Source organism: Prosopis cineraria, unplaced genomic scaffold (genome assembly GCF_029017545.1).
Source record: "Prosopis cineraria cultivar Desert tree isolate PC_DT_omini unplaced genomic scaffold, ASM2901754v1 PC1185, whole genome shotgun sequence".
Taxonomy (NCBI): Eukaryota; Viridiplantae; Streptophyta; class Magnoliopsida; order Fabales; family Fabaceae; genus Prosopis; species Prosopis cineraria.
In genome coordinates this window covers 1-22,861 of record NW_026556510.1, presented here as the reverse complement: position 1 = coordinate 22,861, position 22,861 = coordinate 1, and the positions used below count along the sequence as shown (strand labels likewise).

At 36.2% G+C, this 22,861-nt stretch overlaps 2 protein-coding genes across 3 annotated transcripts; both read left to right on the top strand.

Annotated features, from left to right (window-relative positions):
• The first annotated feature begins 3,623 nt into the window (after positions 1-3,623).
• Positions 3,624-17,150, top strand: LOC129299512 (uncharacterized). Of its 2 annotated transcripts, XR_008590591.1 has the most exons (4): positions 3,624-4,832; positions 14,594-15,280; positions 15,621-16,494; positions 16,790-17,150. XR_008590591.1 is itself a non-coding variant. In XM_054937984.1 (3 exons), exons 1-3 carry the CDS (start codon positions 3,744-3,746, stop codon positions 16,203-16,205), a joined length of 2,361 nt encoding a protein of 786 aa, XP_054793959.1. In that variant the 5' UTR covers positions 3,624-3,743; the 3' UTR covers positions 16,206-16,700. The 2 variants fall into 2 exon arrangements, 1 of the variants encoding a protein (XP_054793959.1); XM_054937984.1 differs by lacking the exon at positions 16,790-17,150 and having other exon boundaries at positions 15,621-16,700.
• Positions 17,151-18,693: 1,543 nt separating this feature from the next.
• On the top strand, positions 18,694-21,980 carry LOC129299513 (uncharacterized protein At1g76660-like). The gene is given in 6 exon segments (XM_054937985.1): positions 18,694-19,168; positions 20,239-20,659; positions 20,662-21,051; positions 21,054-21,407; positions 21,752-21,841; positions 21,844-21,980. Coding segments are annotated over 6 exon segments (1,416 nt in total). The 5' UTR covers positions 18,694-19,129; the 3' UTR covers positions 21,966-21,980.
• The last annotated feature ends 881 nt before the right edge of the window (positions 21,981-22,861 follow it).

The window sequence follows — 22,861 nt, the reverse complement described above, 5'->3', positions numbered from 1 at the left end:
TGTCAGAGGGTTGTTAGTTCTAAAGGTAGAAGTGTTATTGAACTAATAGAAAATTAGGGGGCTAGCTTTTGTAGTCCCCTCTCCTCCCTCACTCTGCGTTAATGATCACAAAGATTAGTCTAAGTATCTTCTTATAATATATAGTGTAAAGGTAATAGGATTCGGTGAGTCCTGGTGTTCAATTAGCCTTGTTTTAAAGTTGTAAATAAGGATAATAAAGTTCTCTTTTTGTGATGCGTCATGTGAGAATAATTTTTTTTGGCCCAATCTTGTATCCATTATAGAGAATGAGTGTAAAAACCAACAACATGAAAAAATGAGAAAAATGTTTGAAGAAAAACTCTACCAAGCACAGTTGACTTTTGTAGGATTAAATAGTTTCTATTTGTGCTGTGACAGCTTACTATGCCTTTGACATTACCTTTGCTACTTTTGTGAAGTAGTGAATTTTGTGGAAAAATGATTGATCGCTTATTCTTGATTCTTAATTTGATTTGCAAAACTATTTAGTTGTTCTTTATGAGTTTCTAGACGAACATATTTGTTCCCCCTCCCCTTTTTATGGTTCCATAAGTTTATAATGTAAATGACTTTTCTAAATGGTTTTAAATTCAATTGGAGAAAATATTAGGCAAGGAGCATCATTAGTGGCTCTATCAGATGCCATACTTGATAAAGAAGCAATTGGGTAGCATAACTTTGAAAAGATATTTAAACTTGCTCAATCTGCAGCCTTGTTAGGTAACAATGTTGTAAATTGATAAGACTTTGCACTTTTATCATGACATAGTTTCTGGCTTTCTACTAAACATTATCAGCATAGTTATTGCATATATTTCTCAATCATTTTAGTGAGAATTCATAAAACTTTTTAACCAACCAAAAATACTTGTGTGGATGGTGAATGATGTGATTTGATCTACTAAGAGTATAGCTAAAAATAGAAAATAAATAAGTAGGCTTATCATCTCTTCAACCACTCTAGCTTCATCAACCCAAGTCATCTTTAAAATTGATCAATATTTTGCTTTTACTTCTTCTCTAATGTGCTTATTGGTGGCTCATGTTAGTGACCAACCTCGAACTTGTTAGATTCAGTGAGCATTTTTACCTTAAAATCATTTTTCTACTTGATAAAGTAAATACTTAATTTAATATTACAATCCTTTTCTTCCTTAGAATTAGAATTTGAGAATTATTATTCTTTCAAGCTATTGGGAATAAATATAATAAATGTAAATATTGTAATTTTAAACCAACACGTAAAGTAATTTCCCACATACCTCCTTTGTCTGGTAAAATTTTCCACTCCTTGTATTGTATCATTTTTATTTTGCTTTTTTTTATAGGCATTTGCTGATGAAATTAGCATACCATTTCTAGAAATAAGTGCAAAGAATGCTACAAATGTGGAATAGGCATTCATGGCCATGACTGATGGAAAGGATCTAGCTGAGAGAGAAGATGAGGTTCTATTCGAATATGAGAAAAAATGAGTTCAAGTCAAGAAGTTATTACAAATTCAACTCATGCATATTCTAAATCAAATGAGCTACAAGGAAATATTGATAAAAGAATTCCCTTGAAAGATGAAATGAAATTGTGATTATACTTTGAAGTGCATTTATGATCATCCCTCTTTTTTTTTATAGATTAGGATATAGTTTAATATGGGTATGATATTGTTTTTAACTCTGGTGGTATATTTTTTTAATATGGGGTGCCCTATTATCTTTATTTATCATTTTAATTGTATTTGATAAAAAGATAAACCAAATTTAATAGAATTAATGTTTTTTCATTGAAATTATTGTTGTTCATTTTCACTCTTCACGTTTAATTGTTTTATCAGGACAATTCAATTATCCTCAATGTTACATTATTGAATTCACATCTTTTACAGGTTAATATGGCTTGTTATACGATGTATAATACTTAAAAAAGAAAAAATTTATTGTGAGCATTTCCTTATTTGTTTTTTGTAAGGCAATATGTAATTTAATAGGGCATGTTGTTATTCTTACACCCATAATATATTTTTTGATTTAGAGTACTAAAACCAAATGATGTAAGGATTTTAGCTTAGGGTATAAGGGTCTAGCTTGGGTGCAAGGTATTTGGCTTAAAGTGCACACATTATGAGTTAAGGTGTGAGGGTTTTGGTTTGGGTATAAGAACTATGGCTTGGATGTAAAGCTTCTGGCACATGTGTTATAGCTTAGGGTGTAAGGGGGTATGGCTTGGGTGCAAGAAATCTGATTTAAAATGCAAAGCTTCTGGTTTAGTTATTTTCATGTAACTCACAATCGTTTTCATGTAATTCAAGGGCATTGACAATGATGTGCTCTCTATGTGTTTAATTTATATGTAATTCGCTAGATATTATATGTAGATTATTTCTTAGGCATGCTCGTGAATTTCTTCATATATTAATTTACATGTAATCCATAATCATTTTCATAAAATTCAGGGGCACTAACAAGGCGTACTCTCTGTGTATTTGATTTACATGTAAAATACTAGAGATTATATGTAAATCATTCTATAGTCATGCTCGCAAGTTTTTTCGCATATTAATTTACATGTAATCTATAGTCATTTTCATATAATTTTAGGAGATTTACAAGGGCGTACTCTCTATGTATTTAATTTATATGTAATCAGGTAGAAATTACATGTAAATTATTCCTCAGGCATAGTTGTGAATTTTTCCCTATATTGATTTATATGTAATCAATAGTTATTTTCATGTAATTTTAGGGGATTGACAGGGGGTGCTTTCTATGTGTTTAATTTATATGTAATCTGCTAGAGATTACATGTAAATTATTCCTTAGGCATGCTTGCAAATTTTTTTTCGTACTGATTTACATGTAATTAGTTGTCATTTTCATGTAATTACAGTGTTATTGACAATGAATGTTCTCTATATTTTTTATTTACATGTAATCCATAAGATATTACATGTAATTGTCTAAGCCAAAAGCCTTGCATCTTAAACCAAATCCCTTGCATTTTAAGCCAGATTTATTGCATCTAAGCCAGATGCCTTACACCCCTAGTCAAAAGCCTTACATCTCAAGCCACAATTTTTGCACCCAAGCCAAATCCTTTGCACCTAAACCATAAGCCTTGCACCCTAAGTTAGAAGCTTTACACTCAAACCAAAAGCCTTGCACCCAAGTTATAAGCCTTGTACCTCAAGTTAAATTCTTTGTACCCTAAATTAAAATCCTTACACCCTTTAGTTGTTGAGTTTTCATATAATCCTTGATGATTACATGTAATTAAGGAGTGTTAATTTTTTTGGCGACACTTTCCAACAATCCTTCACCCGTTGATCGGAGCTTTGATGACTTTATTTTGTACCTTTTAAAAAAAATAATTAATACAAAGGAGCATTTTGATTATTTGTTCAAATTATTTAAAAAATATAATTTTAATCTTGATCCTTCAAATACATTTAATCTTTAGGATTAATTTTGCTTCTAATTAGGTCCTTTTCACTAATTTTTTCAAAAATCTATATAGCCCTCATAATACAAAAACTCTATAAATTTCACTTCCGTACCCACGAATTTATGAATTTATATGTTATACTCAGCACGGACCCTTCAATGACTAAAATGCCAGTGAAAAAACAGGAAGGCGAAATTTCTTTTTGATTTCGGCCCTGGACTTCCAGTTCGCTGGAGTTTGGCCATCGGACACAGATTCTCAGATTTTTGTGAATTGAAAGTCGAATGATGGCAGCGAATGGAGACGATGATTTCGATTCGCTATTTGAGGGGATGGTCCTCTTTAATCCTTCCCAAATTCAAGAGGACCCCCTCCCAGATAATCAACAAGACGGTCGTTCTGATGATCGTACTGATGATGACCTTCAACATCGTCAAAATGATCTTCGTGCAACATCTACTGTATCACCATCGCCTTCTTCGCAGCCCCTTGACGAGAATCTTTTCTCCGACCTCACACTTGTCACTTCCCTCCAAAACTCACAAGGAGCTGAACCTGAGCTTCCCCTCCAATCTCAATCCCCTCAAACATCCGCAGGCACAAATGCACCTGTAGTTGCCGCTGATGCTGCTGTTGCTGCCTCTACCACAACAATTACCACGAGACAAAGCTCCAGAAAGAAAAAGCGAGCGGGCTTGAGGATAGGATATGGTAGGGATGCCTTTTCCGATGATCCGTCTCATCTTCCTTCTCCACCGATCGAACATCTTGTTTTGAATTCTAGTCATGTCGGTTCCGAAACCCCTGACGTCTTGCAAACCGCCAATTACTCGTCTAATGCGGATGCCCTCCCGCCCAATATCACCACTGATGCAGTTGTTATCTCACCAGCCAGTGAATCTTCTTATGATAATTCCAAATTTGAGATTAGTTCTGATCAGAAAGAAGAAGAAATTTCTGGGGAAAATAATACTTCTCAGGATTCTTTTTCTGAGGCTGAGTTTCGGCAAATTAAGGCCCGGATAAATGAAAAGCTTAACAGTGCCCTTCAACTGGTAGCCTCTGTTTCTGCTGTCCGGAAGGATTCGATCAGGAATAGAAGAAAAGCCGTTGAAAATGCGAATCTTGCTTCTGTCAAGTACATGGAACTTGAAAAGCAGTTGGAAGAAGCCTGTGAAGCCGAAGATTTTGAAAGGGCTGAAAGGGTCAGCCAAGACCTTTCGGCTGCTGAAAAGGAGAAACAAGCTTGCGTGAATTCTCTGAGGGAGGCAGATGCGTTCATCGATTCTGTAGATTTCAAGATGCAACAAGCACTTGACTCCCAGATTACCGCTGAGGAAGAATGCGCAGTCTTACTGGAGCAGTTTGCAACGGTTAGTACAAAGAGCCAAAGAAGTGTGGAAGGATGTAAAATTAAGTTCTTTTTAACAATGTTGCTACTTTATCACCTTTCTAGTTCACTCTTATCTAAAACTAATCCACAATTATCATTATTTTTGTTGTTACAGTCAAAAATGCCTTACACCCTATCTTGCATAATTTTAAAATCTACCAGGACATTGTTTATTAGCTTTGGTAGAATGTAAAACAAGCTTCTAGAGTTCGGAAGCTAGAATGTCTGCAGAGAACGCGTAGCTTATATCCTACTAATTAATGAGACTACTACACTTTTCTAGAATAAACAGATCATTATATGCCGTGCTGTGGTTGATAAGACTGCAAGAGAGAAGAGTTCAGTTTTCCCTTGGACTTGGTTATTTGTTCTTGGAGGATTTGTCTGTCACCTTTCTTTGTTTTGGATCCTGCACGGGAGCAGAGAAAAGTGAGAATTTAGAGATTATAAGAAAGAAGAGTTCGCTTGGACTTGGTTAGCTGCCAACTTGCTGTTGGCCCATAAGAGAAGGGAACTTGGGTCTTTGTAATTTGGTGTCTTTGATTATTTGTCTGGGAACGTCTGAACATCACTGCAGCAGGGAAGTAGCAGTGGCATTTTCCCTTAGAGCATACCTTTCTCTAGCCTTGTTTAGTCAACCAAGTAGGGACCCTCCATAACCAGTGGCATGCCACCTATGTGAATTGCTGCAATTCATCTGTGTAGTCTCAAATACCTCTTCTTCTTGGCACCTTTTGATCTGAAAATATATAATATATTTCTTTGCATCATGGCCAATCTTCCTTGTGGTCTGTATATTCAGTATCCCATGCTTGATAGCATGTTTGCAGTTCTCTGGTGGAAGGACCTTTCTCTTGGCCCCTTTCCTGAGCAGCAGATCAGTTTGCATGGTATTTACTTTTTCCCTAGACCTCTATGTATACAAGTTGTTAGAGAATAATGCAATACAATTGTACATCAAAATATACCATCTATCCATGCAGAACCACTCCTTAGCTTAAGCACTTTTAATAATGATTGTTTGATTTTGGCACTCATCTGTCAGTCTTGGTTTTAGCTATCCATTGAAATAATTACCAGGTCTCTTTCTAGCATAATTTTGAGAATATATGGTAGATAACTAAGGAATTCAAAAAATAAACACAAGGAAAATCCTTGGTTTTATGTTTATAACTGAAATATATCTTATATCACATTTTACAAATAGGATGTAATGGTGGCATTATAAACCTCGACTAACAGGTTCCTAAGCCATTTAATGTCTCCAATCTATGAAGCCTCAAAAATAAATATGCGTCATATTTTTGTCTAACACTTACATTGGATGCTATGCAACACCTCAAATTTTAATTTGATACTATAACCATTTATATCAGGACTCTAATTTAACCATCATTGCCTTATACTAACTCAAATAACTCTTCAAAATCTCTACAGAGTCACCCTCAAAATTACACAAAAAAGTGTCGAGTAACAGAAAACTGTGATGACCAGCTACCATCTACTTTAGAAGGAGACTTATTTTCAACTTTTTAAGTTGATCTTGATACATGCCAAGCGCTGTAAACCAATGAAATATACAAAATCTTGAATTTTTCCCCTAAAAAATATTTGGTGGATTGGATTTTGGTTTTGATTTTAGAAATTTAGCTCATGCTATTTGTATGATGAGCATACAACAACAACAACAAGCCTTTATCCCACTAGGTGGGGTCGGCTACATGGATTGCAAGACGCCATTGTGCTCTATCATTTATTAAGCTTTTAGAAATATTATTAATTAAGAGATCACGTTCAACAACTTCCAAGAGTGTTCTCTTAGGCCTTCCTCTACCTCTCTTAATCGGACTCAAAGTTATATGTTCCACTCTTCTCACCGGTGCCTCCCTTGGTCTTCTTTGTACATGCCCAAACCATCTCAACCGATTTTCTACCATTTTTTCCTCAATAGGTGCCACCCTCACTTTTTCACGTATGTGCTCATTTCGGATTTTATCTTTACGTGTATTTCCCTCATCCATCGTAACATTCTCATCTCTGCTACTCCAACTTTATGCTCTTGCTGTCCCGTTAGAGCCCAACATTCACTACTATATAACATTGCCGGTCTGATAGCAGTACGATAAAACTTTCCTTTAAGTTTATTAGGCACCTTACGGTCACAAATAACTCCTTTAGCTTTCCTCCAATTAAACCACCCAGCTTGAATTCTATGTGAAATATCTCCACTGATTTCGCCATCATTTTGAATAATGGCTCCCAAATATCTAAACTTTTCCACTTGAGGTATAATTTGATCTCCCAATTTCACTTCCAAATTATTTTCGAATAGTCCTTTACCAAATTTACAATATAAATATTCCGTCTTACTTCTACTCAGACGAAAACTTTTCGACTCTAATGTCCTCCTCCATAACTCAAGTTTGCAATTAACCTCTTCTCTTGTCTCTGCTATAAGAACTATATCATCAGCGAAGAGCATACATTTCGGGATTTTCTCTTGAATATGTTCCGTCAAAACATTTAAAATCAAGTTGAACAAATAAGGACTCAGAGATGATCCCTGATGTAATCCAATCTTTATAGGAAAATCCTTTGTTTGACCACTAAGTGTTCTTATACTAGTTTTTACCCCCTCATACATATCTTGTATGGCTTTAATATAAGCAATCCGTACTCCCTTTTTTTCCAACGCTTTCCAAAGCACTTCTCTTGGTATACGGTCATAAGCTTTTTCCAAATCAATAAAAACCATGTGTAGATCTTTATCTTTACAACGATACTTTTCCATTAATCCCCTTAGTAGATAAATCGCCTCTGTAGTTGATCTACCTGGCATAAAACCAAATTGATTCTCAGAAATACTTGTCTCCAATCTCAACCTGTGCTCAATTACTTTCTCCCACAATTTCATTGTGTGGCTCATGAGTTTAATCCCTCTATAGTTAGTACAATTCTGAATATCTCCTTTATTTTTATAAATAGGAATTAATGTACTTCTCCTCCACTCATCAGGCATTTTTTTGGACCGTAAAATCACATTAAATAACTTAGTTAACCATCTCACCCCTTCTTCACCTAAACATTTCCACGCTTCGATAGATATACAATCAGGTCCGTTAACTCTACCATTTGCCATTTTCTTAAGAGCTTCCTTTACCTCCTTATCACGTATTTTTCGATAGAATGACAAATTTTGTTCTCTTTCACCAGTTACTAAATCCTCCAAGTTACTAGATGAATCCTCTCTATCATTGAAAAGTTTAGAAAAATAAGTCTCCCATCTATTTTTAATTTCATCATCTGTAACTAAAATTCTTCCCTCTTCATCCTTAATACACCTTACCTGTTCTAGATCTCTTGATTTTCTTTCCCTACTCTTGGCAATCTTATAAATATTTTGCTCTCCTTCCTTCGTCTCAAGGTTCTTATAAAATTCTTCAAAAGCTTTGGAACGAGCTTCACCCACAGCTCTCTTAGTTTCCTTCTTAGCCATACGGTACCTCTCCCAATTTTCCTCATTGTTACACAAATGTATGGCTTTAAAACAGTTCTTCTTATACTTGATTTTGTCCTGTACACTATTATTCCACCACCAAGACTCCTTATCTCTCAGACCAGAACCTTTCGATTCTCCCAAAACTACTTTTGCAACCTCCCGTATCTTGTTAGCCATATCCTCTCATATGATGTTAACACTTCCCTGAGAATCCCAAATTCCTTTATCCAAAAGATTTCGCTTGAAAATATCTTGCTTCTCACCTTTTAATTGCCACCACCTAATCCTTAGTGTTACTACTTGTCGACGTTTTTGGATTTTACTCATAATACACACATCAAGGACTAGGACCCTATGTTGTGTCATTACAGCATCTCCAGGGATCACCTTACAATTTTTACAAAGTTTTCTATCTGTGTTCCTAACCAAAAGAAAATCAATCTGCGACCTTGAGGCTCCACTTTTGTAAGTGATGAGATGCTCATCTCTCTTCTTGAAACAAGTGTTGGCAATCTTAAAATCATACGCCAATGAGAAATCAAGAAGAGTTTGCCCTTCATTGTTTAGCTCTCCAAAACCAAAACCACCATGCACCCTCGCATACTGACCAGCTTCTCTCCCGACATGCCCATTAAAGTCTCTTCCAATAAAAATCTTTTCACTCTGTGGTATGTGTCGAATCAACCCCTCCAGATCCTCCCAAAATAATTCCTTAAGACTGGCTTCTGTCCCGACTTGCGGCGCATAAGCGCTAACAATATTAACAGTCTCACGTCCAATTATCATTTTTAAAGAAATAATTCTGTCTCCAATTCTGCTAACTTCTACAACGTTCTTCTTCCACTCCTTATCTATAATGATGCCTGCTCCATTGCGTGCACTTACTTTTCCTGTATACCAAAGTTTGAAACCTTGAATATCGTTATCTCCTTCTCCACGTCATTTTGTTTCTTGCAAGCAAAGGATATTGATTTTCCTTTGAATCATAACCCCTACAACCTCTACAAATTTACAATTTAATGTTCCAACATTCCAAGTACCAAATCTAATTTTGCTCTTATGGACTAACTTCTTTAGCCGCGTGCGTCCAGAATGACGCGGTAGCCCTTGCTCATTTAACACTACATCCGGGCGCCGATACAGCGGCTCTAACTCACTTATCACTGTACTCGAGCCATGCAGCGCGTTACTTACGGGCAACGACCTAGCATTAACATTATAACGTCTATTGTCCATGTTCATGATAGATTCAACAAATTTTTACATTGGCTGTTGATGGCCTAACACAACCCTCCTCCTTTACTCGGACTTGGGACCGGCTATAAACATAGGCGGAGTTATTTGTATGATGAGCATACTGTGCAAAATTACGAATTGATGCGCCGTTACAAAGGAACCTAGGGCTTAGGATTGAAAATAAGTTAAGAGGGCTATGAGGTATGGCACAGGTGCAAGTAAAGGAAAATTCAGTGAATGAGCCCAGAGGACCTGAGTTTTGAGTAATTTCTTGAAATACCCAAATCTTATTTGAATCACCGATACTTGAAACTTTGGAGATGTTAAACTTTCTTCACTGCATCAATTTAAGGCTTGAAAGAGGTTGACAGACTCAAAATGAGATACAATTGACTAACAAAAAACTTTTTCATTGTAATTACATATCTGTTCTGATAAACCATTGACATGAATAATCCGCCCTTAATGATAAAAATTATGGTAAAGTACAGTTTCCCATTGTGTGGTTTCCTCCATTTTCATATGCTACAATTTTTTTTGTGTAAGTTTGCAATGTGTTTGTGATTTTTCTCCAATAGCACAAAGCTACTATGTGGTTAATTTTTGTCAATTTTTTTTTTTTTTACTGAGAGTTCCATGACTTATCTTGGTTCTGGAGAATGGTCAACTCACAAGGCTAGAACAGTTATCCTTTCCATTTAAATTAATATCGAGCCTGAAGATGGGAATAAGAAAGAAAAGCTAAGTGTCTTGAACAACGAGCATCAGAAGAACGAGATTTTTAGTTTAGCATATTAATTTGGTAGTTTATGATTGACCTACCAGCTTGAGTCTGATGTAAACTAAAATGGATGTGATATCGTTGTGTCAGCAACATATTCAGGATATAATGATTAGAACTTTCTATTTTAAAAGTAAACTGCTTATAATTCTGTTGCCTAATGTGCATATGGAATCTCAAGGTTACTGGGAATCAGTTATCAATTTTGATTTTGTATATATTGATTGATACTTGTTTTATATTTCCCTACAAGAGTACTCTAGTATTCTTCCCAGATAATTTCTGTTTTTGTAAAATAGAGAAATTAGGGATATTTGGGTTAAATGTCTTGTATATTTTCTGGTGGTCCTCTGCAACGTGTCTCCAAAGGAAGCATAGCCACTCAGCAGTGCTCCATTGAGGAAAATTATAAGCTATTGACAATAATAACAGGAGTCAACAGATCCACTAGTGGTGTTAGTTTTTCTACGAGTAGTCTATTTGACAATATGGCTGCAGTTCCATTAGGTTCTCATGGCTAAAATACTGGTGGATTGTAAGGAGCATATTAGCAGAGCTCTACAAACGCCAGTTTTGGGGCCACATGAACGTTGCTCCAGAAAGGCTATTAGTCTTAGATCAATATCTTAACTCTTAACGTTTCTTTGCTTATGCAGGAGTATAGCTTCCTGATAAGTTTCTTATTTACTTCTTATTTATTGTCTACCATATATCAATTCTTAAATTAACTCCGCCTATGTTTATAGCCGGTCCCAAGCCCGGGTAAAGGAGGAGGGTTGTGTTAGGCCATCAACAGCCAATGTAAAAATTTGTTGAATCTATCATGAACATGGACAATAGACGTTATAATGTTAATGCTAGGTCGTTGCCCGTAAGTAACGCGCTGCATGGCTCGAGTACAGTGATAAGTGAGTTAGAGCCGCTGCATCGGCGCCCGGATGTAGTGTTAAATGAGCAAGGGCTACCGCGTCATTCTGGACGCACGCGGCTAAAGAAGTTAGTCCATAAGAGCAAAATTAGATTTGGTACTTGGAATGTTGGGACATTAAATTGTAAATCTGTAGAGGTTGTAGGGGTTATGATTCAAAGGAAAATCAATATCCTTTGCTTGCAAGAAACAAAATGGCGTGGAGAAAGAGCTAAGGATATTCAAGGTTTCAAACTTTGGTATACAGGAAAAGTAAGTGCACGCAATGGAGTAGGCATCATTATAGATAAGGAGTGGAAGAAGAACGTTGTAGAAGTTAGCAGAATTGGAGACAGAATTATTTCTTTAAAAATGATAATTGGACGTGAGACTGTTAATATTGTTAGCGCTTATGCGCCGCAAGTCGGGACAGAAGCCAGTCTTAAGGAATTATTTTGGGAGGATCTGGAGGGGTTGATTCGACACATACCACAGAGTGAAAAGATTTTTATTGGAGGAGACTTTAATGCGCATGTCGGGAGGGAAGCTGGTCAGTATGCGAGGGTGCATGGTGGTTTTGGTTTTGGAGAGCTAAACAATGAAGGGCAAACTCTTCTTGATTTCTCATTGGCATATGATTTTAAAATTGCCAACACTTGTTTCAAGAAGAGAGATGAGCATCTCATCACTTACAAAAGTGGAGCCTCAAGGTCGCAGATTGATTTTCTTTTGGTTAGGAACACAGATAGAAAACTTTGTAAAAATTGTAAGGTAATCCCTGGAGATGCTGTAACGACACAACACAGGGTCCTAGTCCTTGATGTGTGTATTATGAGTAAAATCCAAAAACGTCGACAAGTAGTAACACCAAGGATTAGGTGGTGGCAATTAAAAGGTGAGAAGCAAGATATTTTCAAGCAAAATCTTTTGGATAAAGGAATTTGGGATTCTCAGGGAAGTGCTAACATCATATGGGAGGATATGGCTAAAAAGATACGGGAGGTTGCAAAAGTAGTTTTGGGAGAATCGAAAGGTTCTGGTCCGAGAGATAAGGAGTCTTGGTGGTGGAATAATAGTGTACAGGACAAAATCAAGTATAAGAAGAACTGTTTTAAAGCCATACATTTGTGTAACAATGAGGAAAATTGGGAGAGGTACCGTATGGCTAAGAAGGAAACTAAGAGAGCTGTGGGTGAAGCTCGTTCCAAAGCTTTTGAAGAATTTTATAAGAACCTTGAGACGAAGGAAGGAGAGCAAAATATTTATAAGATTGCCAAGAGTAGGGAAAGAAAATCAAGAGATCTAGAACAGGTAAGGTGTATTAAGGATGAAGAGGGAAGAATTTTAGTTACAGATGATGAAATTAAAAATAGATGGGAGACTTATTTTTCTAAACTTTTCAATGATGGAGAGGATTCATCTAGTAACTTGGAGGATTTAGTAACTGGTGAAGGAGAACAAAATTTGTCATTCTATCGAAAAATACGTGATAAGGAGGTAAAGGAAGCTCTTAAGAAAATGGCAAATGGTAGAGCTAACGGACCTGATTGTATATCTATCGAAGCGTGGAAATGTTTAGGTGAAGAAGGGGTGAGATGGTTAACTAAGTTATTTAATGTGATTTTACGGTCCAAGAAAATGCCTGATGAGTGGAGGAGAAGTACATTAATTCCTATTTATAAAAATAAAGGAGATATTCAGAATTGTACTAACTATAGAGGGATTAAACTCATGAGCCACACAATGAAATTGTGGGAGAAAGTAATTGAGCACAGGTTGAGATTGGAGACAAGTATTTCTGAGAATCAATTTGGTTTTATGCCAGGTAGATCAACTACAGAGGCGATTTATCTACTAAGGGGATTAATGGAAAAGTATCGTTGTAAAGATAAAGATCTACACATGGTTTTTATTGATTTGGAAAAAGCTTATGACCGTATACCAAGAGAAGTGCTTTGGAAAGCGTTGAAAAAAAAGGGAGTACGGATTGCTTATATTAAAGCCATACAAGATATGTATGAGGGGGTAAAAACTAGTATAAGAACGCCTAGTGGTCAAACAAAGGATTTTCCTATAAAGATTGGACTACATCAGGGATCATCTCTGAGTCCTTATTTGTTCAACTTGATTTTAAATGTTTTGACGGAACATATTCAAGAGGAAATCCCGAAATGTATGCTCTTTGCGGATGATATAGTTCTTATAGCAGAGACAAGAGAAGAGGTTAATTGCAAACTTGAGTTATGGAGGAGGACATTGGAGTCGAAAGGTTTTCGTCTGAGTAGAAGTAAGACGGAATATTTATATTGTAAATTTGGTAAAGGACTATTCGAAAATAATTTCGAAGTGAAATTGGGAGATCAAATTATACCTCAAGTGGAAAAGTTTAGATATTTGGGAGCCATTATTCAAAATGATGGCGAAATCAGTGGAGATATTTCACATAGAATTCAAGCTGGGTGGTTTAATTGGAGAAAAGCTAAAGGAGTTATTTGTGACCGGGTGCCTAATAAACTTAAAGGAAAGTTTTATCGTACTGCTATCAGACCGGCAATGTTATATAGTAGTGAATGCTGGGCTCTAACGGGACAGCAAGAGCATAAAGTTGGAGTAGCAGAGATGAGAATGTTACGATGGATGTGCGGACATACACGTAAAGATAAAATTCGAAATGAGCACATACGTGAAAAAGTGAGGGTGGCACCTATTGAGGAAAAAATGGTAGAAAATCGGTTGAGATGGTTTGGGCATGTACAAAGAAGACCAAGGGAGGCACCAGTGAGAAGAGTGGAACATATAACTTTGAGTCCGATTAAGAGAGGTAGAGGAAGGCCTAAGAGAACACTCTTGGAAGTTGTTGAACGTGATCTCTTAATTAATAATATTCTAAAAGCTTAATAAATGATAGAGCACAATGGCGTCTTGCAATCCATGTAGCCGACCCCACCTAGTGGGATAAAGGCTTGTTGTTGTTGTTGTTGTATATCAATTCTTAAATTACAAACAAAAAAAAAAAAAAAAGGTTTCCCATTGCATGCATTTTTGTACTGACATTTGAAGTCCATTTTACTTTGGACTATAATATTCTGTGTACTTTTTCTTGGCAAAGGCGTTGGTTTATATCGTAGTGCACAGTTTAATTTTATAAATTACATCGATGTGTGGTTTTCTGTAAAAGAATGAGCGTATCTTCGTTTGTTGATTTGTGAAGAATTTTGCTCCTTTTGTTTTTTTATTTATAACTTCCTTCTCTGTTAACTCATATCTCAAGACCCCTTGTGGTTAGAATTTCTAATGCTTATGATCCCTTTTTCTCAGAATGCTGCAAATAATGCGGATCTCACCTTGAAAAAAGCAGCATCAATGCATTCAATAGAAATGGATGAATGGTTATCATCATCTGAATCCTTGGAGGTCAGAAAGATGGAACTAGAGATTGAATCACAATTTATGAGTGAAGCTCAGGTGGAGTTGAATAACACCATTGAGCATTCAATCCTGGATGATAAAAGAGAAAAAGAAAACCTTTGTAGAAGAAAGGGCATCTTAACGGATGAGCTGGAAAAGCTACTTGCTTTAGTCAAACAAAAAGAAATGGAAATCGCAGAAAATGATGCTCATATCGAAGCTGTGGAAAAGAAAATATCTAACGTGGTTTCTGGATTTCAGGAAATTCAGTCAAGCATTGATCTTAAGTATGATAACTTGCAATCTGTCCTTGCTCAAGTGAGCTTAGAGACTGAAACTTTATCCCGAAAGAAGCAGGAAATTGATGACTTTCTCAGTCAGGGGGAAGGGATGGGAGCAAAGCTAATGGAACTTGCTAGGATTTCTGAGGAAGAAGCAAAAGGATATCGTGAAGCAGTTGGTGCAAGAAAAAGCCTCATGTCATCAATATTGAAATCCAGGGAGGAAAAAGTGACACTTGCAAACAATGAGGAAAAGCTTTCTGAAGATGTCAAATTGCTCCAAGAGGAGGTTTCTGCTGCTAGAGCTTCCTTGCAGGTTATTTCTTATACTAATTTCTTGTGTATTTTGATTGTTTATATGGCTAAAGTGCGAGGAATAATCACCACACACAATCCCTGTGTCATATCAGGCACCTCTGCCATGTGATAAACTACTCTTTTGTGTTATTGCTCCCGCTAAGCTGCTTGAGAATACATTAGTTTGAAATGCCACATGTGGCTCTCATGTAAATCAATTCTCTGATATTTTGAATTCATGTTTTTGACCATTTTACCCTTAGGTTGCTTGTTCATGTGAAGTCTGATGACGTTAATATTCTCTTCTGATAAAATATATTGATGGCTATTTTCTTCAAATGTTATTACGCTGTTTTTAGGAACTATCATCAAGAAAATCAAGCATTCAGCAAGATATAGCATCTCTAAAGCAGAGGATTATTTTCATAGATAAAAGAGTCCCAGAACTTGAAGCAGAGAAGAAAGTTGCTACTGCTGCTAGAAATTTTAAGGAGGCTGCACGGATAGCTGCCGAGGCCAAGTCACTGTATGTTGAAAAAGAGGACATGCAGATAAACATGGACACAGGGACTTCAAATCTTGAGAAGGTTGAGGAAGAAATCAAATCTACCCTTAAACAATTGAAGGAGACTGAGGAAGTGATTCTATTCAAGGGAAAGGAATTGGCAATGGCCAGATTTCAGAGGCTACTTTTGGCAGCTGGTACTGCCAGAGCAGAAAAAGCTGCTGCATTGGAGATGGGTGATGTGGAAGAAGCTAATCTCCTACTCGCGGAAGCTGAAGCTGCAGACTCTGAAGCTGAGAAACTTCAGTCAACATACAATTTCAAGGCAGAAGATTTCACAAATTTGAAAAATCATTTCATTTCAATTGATCTTGTGTCGCACCTCGGTTCCAAACAGTTGGCAGAATTAGCTACACCACATCACCAGTTTTCCGGTTGATTGTTCAGACTACAGTGGATTTTGTGATTGTCAATGGATGATTTTATGATGGAAGAATATAAAAATTCTGATAATTATATGGTGCTGAAAGTCCTGAATCGTTTTTAGGCTCAAGTCTTCCATTGGAACACTATAGAGACACTGTTCTTGTTTCCCTTCATTCAGATGATTGCGGAGTTGAAGTTTATATCAAGTTGTGCCTCTTCTCTAACTTCCCGAGTGGTTCTGCCCTGACCAGTGAAAGAAGAGAGATCAACCCCAATGTACATGAGGGAGTTACATTTACAAGGTTGCTACTATGTCTCAAGATTCATATTTGGAATCTTTGCTGTTATGTTTTTTTTAATTGCAAAAAGTTTAAGTGAGTTGGATCTATAAGAATTTATTAAGGCTAAAGCATGCTTCCAAATTTAAAAAATACTTACAGAGATATTTATAAATCATTTCCAATGAGATGTTCACATCGATAATAGGATTTGAAATTATAGATTTGTAGATTATGAGTTAAACTTTTATCAACTGAATCAATCTTTATTTAATTATTTGCTGTTATGTTTGATAATGTGGATGGGCTGCATTGGCAGATGATCTATATCAAGGGCCCACATACACTCATGATTGTGGCAGCATCTTTGGTGTTGTTTTCTCCTCCTTAAAGAGGCTTTATCTTGGTTGTTTGAGACATCCATCATATGCCTTGTGTTTTGAAGTCTATGACTCTAAAGCAACATTGGACTGCAGATTTTTAGGGAGGGAAGAAAAGGGCAGCTTTCTTGTTTGGAGTGTTTGGAGTACCGTATCCTCTCTAGAGGATCCGGACAATCTGACACGCCTACTAATTCTTCACTGTAAGCTTGAATCAACGTGTGTTCTGCATAGAAGTGTTAATTTGGTACACTGACTAACTGAGCGAAAATAATTTTATGAACGAAGATTTATTTTCTATTTTATTTTAAAAAAGTAGTAAGAAAGATAGATATTATTATTAAGTGATAATAGTAATATAGCAGACATTACCACACAAAAAAGAAAAAAAAGCAGACATCTCCACTTAGAGAGGCCTCTTTAGTGACTTCGCCTGTAATTCCTTTCATATTATTGTTAAGGGTGACTTTGAAAGTTTAGAGAAAGTTAAATTATAAATTTAATTTTGCAGCAAAAATAGGTGGAAGTTGTTTACAAGAAATATTACATTGTGGATTTTCTCAATTGATTTTTTTTAGGCCCACAAATAATTTAATCAAAATATGAGAATTTGGTTGAGTAACTAGATAATTGAGTTAATCAAAATATAAATTTTTAGAAAACCATAATTGAAGTTTTCATAATTGAATTTTTAGGCTATCTAAACAAGCATTAAGTTGTGTTTAAGGCACACAGTGAGATTATGGGCCCCCTTGATTGATGCCAATAAAAGCAAAAGAGGGGCGGCGAATCGCAGAGTTATACTCGAAATGGCAGAAATTATATGAATCCTCAAAAATCCATATTCACTGAACTTGTCTGCCTACCGTAGAATATTTCTTAATATTATCAATTTTTTTGAATCAAGATATTATCAATTTCGAGCGACTTCAACAAGTTATGCATCACAATCTTGGATGACGTTTTTATCAATGGCAAAAGAAAAGGACAGAGACATTTTCATCGGAATGCATGTCCATATCGGTGTGATCATGTATGCCTTCTGAATGTCATGTCATTTTAGTTTACATTCTCGCACCAAAATATTGCGATAATTTTTTATACAATTATTTTTTTTTTTACGCTTGTTAAGAATTCATTGAAAAATATTTAAAAATTAAATTAATTTTCTGAAAAAAATATTTTTAACCTTTTGATATATTTAATCTTAATAGGTCACTGTTACATGTATAAAAATAAAATGAATAAATATAACTTTTAATTCATATACTTTACTTACGTTTTACTTTTTGGTCTTTATACTTTTTTTAATATTTTATGTCTCTATATTTTTACCTTTAATTGTTTTGAATTCTTTTAAGATCCTTATATTTGCTCATAAGAGGATTAAAAATAATAAAAATAAAAGTGTAGGAACCTAAAATATAAAACAAAATATAAAAATTAAAAATAAAATGTAAATAAAGTATAGGGACTAAAAATTATATTTTATTTAAATACAATTATTTTCTTCATCAAGGATCTCTTTTGTTTTATGTGGATATTAAAATGTAAATATTTTTCAATATTATCCGTATATTAGGACAATTAATAATTTTATAAAAAAATGAGTGGCCATCACATAAGTTTAGTATATACTAGACAACTAATACTTAATCATCATCATCACCATCATTAAAAAAATGTGATAAAACATCAAAATAATAAAGTTCTAGAAGTAATTTAATAACAATGAAGCAATAGCATATAAGGACGAGATCAGGGGGCTTGAAATGGATGGGACTAAACTAAAAACTAAAACTATAATAATTTTTAAAAGCCTGAACTACGAAATGTTTATCTCAATTCTCAAAAGACGAAATTGGAGTAAAATATATTTTGCCTGTAGACTGAAAAATTGAAGAGAGAAAGAAAAAGAATTAAAGTATGTGATTGTGAGGGGAAAGAAAAAAATAAAATAAAAAGAAAAGCAAAGCAAAGCAGCTCTGTCTTGTCTGTCCCGGTTCGCTCTCTCACTTCTTATTTTCTCTATCTTCATCAAGCTCCAATCTTTTTCGCTTTTGTCTTTCTCTGTCCTTTGAATGAACGTATGAATTAATAAATATTCTTCATATAATCTTCTTCTCGCATCAAAAGTCCAGGTGGTGTCAGCTTCTTGTGATGAACAAGTGCGAGAATGATCTTCTTCGCCTAACTTATCATTAGTGTCCTCTCAAACCTGACATTGGAAACTGGAAACCACTACCAGCTCAGTGTAAAAGCACTGGTACTGAAAACTGATGGGGTCCGAGCAAAATCGATTTCCTCAACAGGAAAGGGTATCGCTCTGAATCTCTCACATCCTGCTTTAACTTGAAATTTGCGTTGTTGGATTCTAAATTACTCAAGCTTGCTTTATCCGTGAGGAATTGACTGTAGGAGTTAGATCTGAGGTACTTGGTGCAAAACCTAACTCCAATTTTGTTTGTTTCCGATTGGATTTCGTGTTCTTCGTTTGCTTGTGCCCGTTTTTACTCTTCGATGCATGTGCCTCTCTCAGATCTCACATTGAGCGACTGTAATTGTATTTGCACCTGAGAACCGCTGCTTTTTTTCCTGCTTCGTCTTCTTGTTATTCTTTAATCTGTTAGTCTGTGGATGGTAATTGACGATAAGAGCCCCTATAGCTTGTTTTTTCTTCTATCGAGGGTCATTTCTTCGTGCCCGAACTACATTTGGACGGATCTGTTGAATTTCCAGCTTCGAACGCCTCCTCTATTATTCTCTAATAGAAGCTTTTTAGAGGTTTTTTCCCTTGGAAATTAAATTGAAGAGCGGTCTGATTTGATTCTTTTTGGTGCATTTGCTCTTCTTGTTTTCTCTGGATACGTTAATTTGTTAAGTCGGACTTGATCGATAGTACCACTTCCACACTTGTCCATTTTTTGAAAATCGTATTAATACCCGTTTGAATGCTCTTTTTCCCAGGAAAGAAAAAAGAAGTTGATCCAAATGGGACTTTAAGCATCCCAAATATAGGGATTAGAACAGCTTTGGTTTAATCAACAGCAACATTTTCTACAATTTAGTCCTATGTCATATCAAAACTCCGCCAAAGTTGATATGTGCTGTTATTTCTGTTGGATCATTTGATTTTAGTACTTATTTATTGTTGATACCTGCAAAATTAAAAGATATTCAATCTTTTGAAATAATATATTGGTCCAAATGTATTTTTGTTCTGTTTGTACTCCTTTCCCCGTTTCATCTTAAAATGCCTTTGAGCTGTTGAACTCTGACAAGCGACTCAATGCTTCAAAAGAAATAGTCCAAACTTATTGTTTCTTCTTGTATCTATTTGTAAATGGTCTCCTGCATTTGAGTAAGTCTATAATGCCTGTATTGACAGAGAAAGAGATGGGGAGGATGTTGGAGTGCATTTTCTTGTTTTGGTTCGCAGAAAGGAGGGAAGCGTATTGTACCAGCATCTCGCATACCTGAGAGCAATGGGCCAACTGCCCCGCCAAACGGGCCTCCAGCAGTCAGGTTGACAAATCAAGCCACAGCACTAGCTCCTTCTCTTCTCGCTCCACCTTCTTCACCTACATCCTTTACACATTCGGCTCTTCCTTCAACTGCACAGTCACCTAGCTGTTACTTGTCATTATCTGCCAACTCACCAGGTGGTCCTTCATCTACAATGTTTGCCACTGGACCATATGCTCATGAAACCCAATTAGTTTCTCCTCCTGTCTTTTCAACCTTCACTACTGAACCATCCACTGCTCCTCTCACTCCTCCTCCTGAGTTAGCTCACTTAACAACTCCCTCTTCCCAGATGTACCGTTTGCTCATTTTCTTTCTTCTTCGGTGGAACTAAAAAATGACAAGACTAACTACATCACTACAAATGATCTTCAAGCTACATATTCACTGTATCCTGGCAGTCCTGCCAGTAGCCTTATATCTCCAAAATCAAGGAATTCTGGTGACGGTTTATCATCTTCTTTTCCAGAACGGGATTTCCCTCCACAGTGGGATCCATCACTACTCCCCAAAAATGGAATATATCAAAGTCCTGGATCTCGAAGGCTGTCCGGGCACGATACCAATGGTGTACAGCTTCTCAAGATACCAAATTTCTTCTGCCCTGCTACCTATGCACAATTTTATTTGGACCAAAATCCTCCCTTTCCTCATAGTGGTGGGAGGCTAAGTGTTTCCAAGATTCAGATGTTCAATCTACTGGTGGCAATGGACATCAGAATATTCATTCCAGAAGTCCAAAGCAAGACGTGGAAGAAATAGAAGCTTACCGAGCATCCTTTGGTTTCAGTGCGGATGAAATTATCACCACCCCTCAATACGTGGAGATTTCTGATGTGATGGAGGACTCTTTTACAATGACTCCCTTCACCTCTTCGAATTCAACTATGGAAGAAACCACAGAGTCTCCCTTGATGAAAGGATTCAAATCTCAGGGGATACCAGTGGCTTCACAGAGTCGTCTCAGATTAGAATCAGGCTATGTTGCCACGGACGGACACAATCAGCAGCCAGTATACCAAGAATATGAAGGTATGCTGTGTTTTACCCGATCTGTTTATTTCATTACTTAAAAAAACAATAGAGAAACTCACTTATAAATTAATCTGCATTTATTTCCATCTAAAACTATAGTCACTTGAGTAACTGGACCCTTGATGAGCCGTGGTACTTGGTAAGGGTTAAATTTATGCAAGGCATGTTGATCATTTGTTTATGTATTTTATTTATGAAGTACTAGATATCAGAAGTGGCTGAAAAGGTGGAGGATATTGTTGTTCAGGAGTGATTTTAATGGACTAGGATTCCCGTGCCTCAACTTCATATCGTTTTCTTTACGTCCCAATAAGCAAATATTCCTTTCATGCATGTCTCAGATATTAAATCCCAAAGGCGTAGCAATAACAGCTGTTCCGGAGCTAGCACGCCAGGAAACACCACCGTGAGGGAGGAGGATGTATTCGCTAAAATGGGTCAAACCGAGTCAGTAAAAAACATGAAATGGGGCTGTCTTGCTCTGATGCAGAGATTGACTACAGAAGGGGCAGAAGCTTACGAGAAAGAAAGGGGAATGGGATATGGCATGGTTAGGGTTTAGTGAATCAGTGGAAGAAAAACAGATCCTTGGTTGTCTGTATTAATTTAAAGGCTTCTTTTTTTTCTTCTTTTTTTTAAATAGAGTAAATGAAACTCTTCCTCTGGGGTTCTCTAATAGATGGACTGTTCTAACCTGGATCTAACTAATGCTCTGGTCAGGTGTGTGTCAAGAACATGCTGATCAATGAATGTAGTCTCGTATCCAGCGACGTTGCGATTGACAGGTCCAGTTCATGTTTTGCGTGAATGCAGTTTGAATTACCTAAACATATTGGAATACGTAGTTTTTTGTTTTGACCATATGCTGTATTTATATGCTCATTGTAATACCCAGTCGCAAAGAAAACCAACTTGACAAATTGGGTACAAAATGTTTGTTGCGGGTGTACTTGAGTTGTACAAAAGCGGAAGGTATAAATTTGGCCATATGAGCAATTTGCTCCAAGTTGTCAAAGTAGATTCTGTTAAGTATTATATGAAATTAGCAATTCCTTGCTAATCCGTGTACTGGCAAGTATTCCAATTAAATTAATTAAATCCAATGCCAATTAAATTGAACCAAATTCCTTGGATCAAATTTTATCAACTAATCCCGCTGTCTGTATAAAAATTTTGCCAGAAAGATAATATCATGACAAAATCCCTCCCCCGATCAAGACATCATGACAAAGCATGGCAATTTTAGAAGAGAAGTAGCCATCCTCACATCGAAGAATGCCTACGACGATCCTCGTGACCAGAAGAAAGTAGACTCCGCATATCTTGACTAGCATGGACATTGCAAGCAAATCATAGACAGAACAAATATTACAATTATTTTAGTTTTAAATGCTAAAAACGACATGTAGGTCCGAGGACTGAGGTTTAGGTTCAGGTTTTTATGGATGGGA

Excerpts from the sequence above, each read along its gene's own strand:
- LOC129299512 (XM_054937984.1), top strand. The coding sequence starts at position 3,744 with ATGATGGCAGCGAATGGAGACGATGATTTCGATTCGCTATTTGAGGGG. Across the intron at positions 4,833-14,593 it reads TACTGGAGCAGTTTGCAACG|AATGCTGCAAATAATGCGGA; the intron begins GTTAGTACAAAG and ends CCTTTTTCTCAG. Across the intron at positions 15,281-15,620 it reads CTGCTAGAGCTTCCTTGCAG|GAACTATCATCAAGAAAATC; the intron begins GTTATTTCTTAT and ends CGCTGTTTTTAG.